This window comes from Sarcophilus harrisii, chromosome 3 (assembly GCF_902635505.1).
Source record: "Sarcophilus harrisii chromosome 3, mSarHar1.11, whole genome shotgun sequence".
NCBI classification, from domain to species: Eukaryota; Metazoa; Chordata; class Mammalia; order Dasyuromorphia; family Dasyuridae; genus Sarcophilus; species Sarcophilus harrisii.
In genome coordinates this window covers 557,108,320-557,114,996 of record NC_045428.1, presented here as the reverse complement: position 1 = coordinate 557,114,996, position 6,677 = coordinate 557,108,320, and the positions used below count along the sequence as shown (strand labels likewise).

The 6,677-nt window shown below is 42.3% G+C and overlaps 1 protein-coding gene across 1 annotated transcript; it reads left to right on the top strand.

Moving 5' to 3' along the window:
• The first annotated feature begins 5,443 nt into the window (after positions 1 to 5,443).
• LOC116422815 (selenoprotein N-like) lies at positions 5,444 to 6,677 on the top strand. The gene is made up of 2 exons (XM_031962561.1): positions 5,444 to 5,720; positions 6,190 to 6,677. Exons 1-2 carry the CDS (start codon positions 5,481 to 5,483, stop codon positions 6,322 to 6,324), a joined length of 375 nt encoding a protein of 124 aa, XP_031818421.1. The 5' UTR covers positions 5,444 to 5,480; the 3' UTR covers positions 6,325 to 6,677.

Sequence of the window (6,677 nt, the reverse complement as noted above, 5' to 3'; positions counted from 1 at the left end):
AGCCAAATGAACTTGAAATTTCCCAAGGAAGTTGTCGGTGTTAACAAAAATTGGACACTCGATCTGGTATGTCTAAACCCTCCAGTATTCACTAGAGCAGTGGTCCTCAAACTTTTGTTCTCAATATCTTTATCCTATTAAAAATGATTGAGGATCTGTCCAAAAAGTTTTTGTTTATGTGGTTTATAGTTATAGATATTGATCACATTAAAAATAAAAACTAATTATGAATTTGTAGACTCTCTGAAAGGATTTCAGAGATTCCCAGGATGTTCTGGACTGCACTTTGAGAACCACTGCACTAGAGTGTCAGTACTAATTAGAATTAATACTAGTCTTTTCAATATTTTAACAAGATATTGTAAGCAACAAAATAGGGCCCAGTACCTACATACTTTGATCTTCCATGAAGACTGTGCAAAGGCTGTACAAGAGAATACAGGCAAGAAATTCTGGTGAACATCACAGAAGCCCTAAGTATTCACTTTTTGTGCTAAATCCTGAGGTTTAATTTTGGAGACTCACTAGTACCACAAAAGTAGAATGATAGATTGAGGCTGGAACTCAGCAAGAAGAGATGTTTCCTTGCAAGAGTGGGATGTGGGATATACTTGAGATACAACCCACTAAATCTAGCTCACTGATTCTTGATCATTCAGAGAAAGATCAGAGGATTTCCTTATGATGGATGCACAAGCCAGCAGGTCATATGCATCATCCACAGTGGTAGTGCCTAAGAAAAATGAAAAGATTCAATCTAAATTTCGAACCAAAAGGCTAAAGTGGACAGTACACAATGCCATGGGAGCAAAATAGTTGTCTCTGAGCAGTCAGTAGTCTTCAGTTATGGACGGGCATAGTATATATTCTACGAGATTTCTATACCTGAGAGAAGGCAGGAATAAAACTGCTTTCCTCATTCACGGGAGTTTCAAGTTAGGATACTGCTGGAAAGCGAACCCATACAAAGTAAATGAGATTTGACAACATGTTAGTTTACAAAATGATCTCAGAGAATGGAGAGGTTCCCATCTAACTATTTACCACTATCACTTAATGATTACAGAAGAATTGGTTGGATTTGCTGATGAACAGGTGAAGAGAATTGATAGGAAAAGACTGACAAAAAGAGATAATCCATTAACTGTACAAAGACTTTCTTGTTGGAATCTTTACAAAGTGTTAAGACATTGGAGTCCATTTCATCTTAGAAGAAGATATTTTGGGCCAGGACTTGAAACTAGGTACTAAGTGGAACTGATTGAACAATGCTTGTGTTCACACCTTTAGAGAGCTCATAAGTATCTAAGTATTCAATGGAGTTCACACCTTTGGGAGAGTTCAGGGCTAGTATGAGATCTGAATTCACACCTCCCTTAGAACCAGAGAGCACTCTGGGAGATAACCCAGAATCCCTCTCCCTCCAGAAGGCAGAGTTAACCTTTGGGAGATCACATAAATAGAGGGAGCTTTTGGAACTTGGGACAGACTGGAGATTGAGAAGCTACAAGTCGGAGCTGACTGGAGGCTGAAGAAAGCAGAGGCAGAAGCCAAGTACAAAGCTGCAAGATCTCTTGGAGCCAAGCAGAGAGATAGGCCTCAACTAACCGGGCTAATTTGGAAGGAGAAATAAACGTTTGCACTTTTACCAGCTGGCTGCGATTTTGGAGTAATTATTTATTTCAACTGAGACTAAGGCTGCCTCCAGGAAAACCATCACACTTTCTGACCCAGATATGGAGCCTTAAAGTGAAGTCCAATGAAGGAAACTGTATTATCAATGGGAGAACAGAGGCCAACTCCTTTCACGTCCCAAACTGCTACAGAAACTCATAAGTACACATTCAATCCATAAAGCTCAAAAATACTAATAGCCAAATTGGAATGGTTGTCAAACTACACAATTCTACAATGATGTTGATGGTCAGCCCCTACCAACTACTAGCTCAGATATAGGAAGTGAGAAATCAATCAATATTATGAGAACTAAGTCTACTAACCACTAAGCTTAATTATGATGTTGCAGGTAAACTTGAAAACATGCATATCTCTAGATAATACTGCTGGAGATTAAAGTGTCTTTCATGGAATTGAATGCATTTATTCCTGTACATATGAATTTTTGCATGATTAAGAATGCTTGTTTTTATGTTGCTGTTATGTTCCTTTGACTATACTTTGTGTTATATTCATGCTATTATATGTAGACCTATTGATATTGTATTAGCTAGCTAGTTTTGCTTTGCTAATTAATGAGGCTTACTGCTTTTTTTCTTATCTTTTTTATTTTTTTTAATAATTATAACTTTTTATTGACAGAACCCATGCCTGGGAAATTTTTTACAACATTATCCCTTGCACTCACTTCTGTTCCGACTTTTCCCCTCCCTCCCTCCAACCCCTCCCCCAGATGGCAAGCAGTCCTATACATGTTAAATATGGCACTGTATATCCTAGATACAATATAAGTGTGCAGAACTGAACAGTTCTCTTGTTGCACAGGAAGAGTTAGGTTCAGAAGGTAAAAATAACCTGGGAAGAAAAACAAAAATGCAAACAGTTTACATTCATTTCCCAGTGTTCTTTCTTTGGGTGTAGCTGCTTCTGTCCATCATTGATCAATGAGGCTTACTGCTTTTGAATAATTGCTGGGTAGCAGAATATACACAGGGCAGTTAGATGACATGGTGGATAGAGTTCTGGTCTTAGATCCAGGAAGACTCATCTTCATGAGTTCAAATCTGGTATTAGACACTGACTGCATGATCCTGGGCAGGTCACTTAATCCTGCTTGCCTTGGTTTTTCATCTATAGTCTTTAGTTCTGGACCTGCATAGTATATATTCTACCAGATCTCTATACCTGAGAGAAGGCAGGAATAAAACTGTTTTCAGTATTTTCAGAGAAGGAAATGGCAAAGCACTCCCAAAACAGGTCATAAAGATTCAGAGACCACTTGAAATGATTCAACAACAACATGGATATGTATGTGCTTCCAAAATGTGCATGTGTTATCTAGCATGTTGTCAATGTAATATCCTCACAAGGTAGTATCCTCTATATGGTAATTGGAGGTATATAGTATACCTGTATACGGTACCATGTATCATCTGTATCATGTCACCATGTGCTGTTTGGTTGGGGGGGAGGGTTGCATATGCTTTTAATGTTAATTTATTTTATTTTAGTTTCAGTAATACCTAAAATGAGTTGCCTGGGAACTAGGAAAATCATCCTTTATTTTAAAGAGATGATGTTTGTGTTTACATTATATACTTGCGGGTTTTAAATCTGTTTCAGCTGATTTTTGCAAGGGACTGCAGAGTTTCAGCCCTGGGAAGGAATGTAACCCTGTCCCAAAACTATTGGCATAGGATACTCTCCTTGGTGAAAATGAATGACCTGCCATGCATAAGGGGAAGGAAGGAGTTGGCTAAAGGTAAAAGCTTCAGTTCTCAGCCAGTCTCTTTTTGGGAATCTCCGAAGGGCAGTTCCCCACCCCTCACCTTGGAGCTTGTGAAGTTTCAAGTTTTCTCTGATTAAAGTCCACTTCCAGCTTGATGGAAGGGGCTAATCTTACTTCAAGTTGTTGAAGGGAAAGACTCTGGGAAACAGGAAAGGAGCTGGCAGTCTGCATCATGTCCTTATCTCTCTAGAGACTTTGGGGAGTTTTGCCTTAGGTGAGATTAGGATTCTTTCTCTTGTTTGAGTGGAGTTATCTCACTCCCAGTGGGAAAGTTCCATCATTCTGTATTGTTTGATGTGTATACATATATACATACATATATTCTACCAATATCTTCTCAGATTTCTGTTCTGCTATGATTTGGATAAAGGAATTTCTTTGCTATTCTGGGTGTACTAGTTGTGAAACTGGTATTTGGTGGGAAAAGGATCAATCTTTGAATATAGAGCTTAGGTTCTCTCTTCCCCCAAAAAATGATAGAGATTAAAAATTAAATGGTATTCAATCATATACCCTACATTAATAATATTTAAGGGAGAAGACTGATAAACTTCTAGTCCTGTACTCCTTTCTGAGGAAAGCAAAGTGACCTCCATCCCCAACTTCCTGCTTCTCCTACCAATTAAAATGAAAGTCTCCCTTGAGGAAAAATTAGGGGAAAGAAGGAAGATGTGTTTATTCTGTCTCCCTTTTAGTTACATACAAGAGACCCTCATGATACATGGGGTTCACTATACTCCACACATGAGCCTCTCTAAACTTGTGGATCCCCAATCTTCTTCCTTGCAATAGCTTTAGATATCTGCTACTCCTTCATTTTCAAGGGCCCACATCTGTTCTCTGGGATGTCTTCTAAGAAAAAAAAAGAGGGAAAGGAGAAAAATGGAAAATGGGGGGGGGAAGAATGCCTCAACTGATCCTCTTTTCCAGGACAACACTAAAGGATGATTCTAACTCAAAAGACCAATCACAATCCATAGATCCAGGGGATATTGAGAAGACTGGATCAGTGAGTGCCTGCTTTGTTCATTGATACTTTAGTCTTTATTAGCCATCATCCCTACCCATTCAATAGTAGCAATGGAGGTGATGGTGATATTAGTAGTAGTTATTATAATAGTAATAGTAGTAGTAGTAGTAGTAGTAGTAGTAGTTGTTGTTGTTGTTGTTGTAGTTGTAGCAGTAGTAGTAATAGTAGTAGTTGTGATAGTAGCAATAGTAGTAGTAGTAGTAATAGCAGCAGCAGGAGCAGGAGAAGGAGAAAGAGGATGAAAAGGAGGAAAAGCAGAAGGAAAAAGAGGGGGAGGAGACCCAATCTAACCAGAATGAGGAAGAATCAAGTTGGACTAGGGGATTACGATCCTGGAGTGGGGGACACCATACTCTGGGAACTTCTCTGGCTCTCAGATGAAGTGAAAGAGAAGTCCAGATGAAAGAGAGTCCTTGGGGCCTGATCCCTACCATGTCCATTATTCCTGACCTCCTACCACCATCAGGAGGCTTCCCCAACCCCATTTTTCTCTGTCACTCCTGACTGCCCCCACCTCTATCTCTATCCAAATAAATCCCTCTTAGCCTCCTTTGCATTCTCTTTCTCTCCATATGGTCTTGGCCCCCATGCCACCCACTCCCATTAGACCCCTGTGTTCTATCCCTCTCCTCTATTGATCTTCATTTTATTCCATTTCCTCTTTCTTCTCTGTTCTAATTCGCACAGGACCCAGTCCTTTCTCCTCCATTCTTGATTTCCTTTCCATTTCTATTTCTTTCTCTAACCTTCCCCCCACACATTCATTCCTCTCCAGCCGTCTCTGTTCTTCTCCCTCCCATACCCCTCCCCGCCTTTGAGTTCGGATCCATTGTCCCCTTAGTCTTCAATACCTTCCAGCCTTCCCCCATGGTCTGCATTCTGTTTCTCCCTCGACTGTCAACAGCCCTTCCCCATTGGTCCCTCATTCATTCTATTACTCCCGCTGGTTCTCGTTCCGTTCCATCCTTGCCTGACTCCGGTTCTATGCGCACCACCACGCCAGCCCCGGTCCGTTGGTGTCCGTCGGGACCTCCCGCAGGCCGAGCAGAAGCCCCCGTCATGGCGCGGCACCGGCGCCCGGGCCGCAGCCCCCCAAAGCCCGCAGCTCCCCCCTCCAGCTCCCTCTGGAGCCTGGCGCTGCTCCTGGCCCTCCTCGGGGTCGCTGCCACTGCTACCACCTGGGGCTTTGCGGGCTACCGAGAGGCTCAGACGAGGGCACAGCGGGTCAGCCCCAGCCCCGGGGCGGGAGCCCTGGCGGGATCATCCGGGTTGGGGGCGGCGTCCTCTCGGGTCCCGAGGCAACCTGGGGACCAGTCCTGGGCACTGGGTGGGACCAGGGTTTCCAGGAACCTCCGTCTCACGCCATCCCTGCCACACCCCTAGCACCTCACCCACGCCCCTTCTGCCCAGCCGCAAGCCCAGAGAATCTCAAGCCCTTGCCTCGAACACCCATTGAGGCTCTGTGGTCCTCGCCCAGTCAGACAGCATAGTTTTGGCGTCAGTTTCCTCATTTGTAAAACGGGATTGATAATAGGCACCAACCTCCCAGAATTCTTGTGGGACATCTAAAAAGATGCTTAAAACTGTAAACTGTTAGCTATTACTATGTATGTAAGATGACTTCTAAAGTGATCTTCTTATTGCTATTATCATTATTATTATCGTTATTGTCTGTCTCCTTACTCTAATTCAGGAGGCAGTGCTGAAGTCTCTGGGGACCGAAGGCCAATTCCTGTTCGCCTCTCTGGACACTGACAGGGACTTGTCCATCAGCCCCGAGGAGTTCAGACCCATTGCTGAGAAACTAAGGGAAATCAACAGAGATTAGAGGTGGATGGATGAACATGAGGGAAAAGGAAACATTGTCACATCCCCTTAACGTAAAGCTTAATTTTCCCATCTGAGGAATATCCCATCTGCTCCCTGAGGACAAATGAGAGGACTTATGAGATCATCTCTGGACCTAAATGCTGGAAATCATTATTAATGGTCACTATCACTGAGGAAGAAGAGTAATCATGTTGGAAGAATCAAGGCAAGCTAATGACTAGTCTTCTCAGATCCTCAAAGCTCCTTTTGTCTTAGGTTTTATTATGATCTCAGCTGCTCTCACAAAATGGAATTTCAGATACTTTTATGGTTGCAGTTTACAAATGTGTAAATAATAAAAGCTTTGGAAGT

Excerpts from the sequence above, each read along its gene's own strand:
- LOC116422815 (XM_031962561.1), top strand. The coding sequence starts at position 5,481 with ATGCGCACCACCACGCCAGCCCCGGTCCGTTGGTGTCCGTCGGGACCT. Across the intron at positions 5,721-6,189 it reads CTCAGACGAGGGCACAGCGG|GAGGCAGTGCTGAAGTCTCT; the intron begins GTCAGCCCCAGC and ends ACTCTAATTCAG.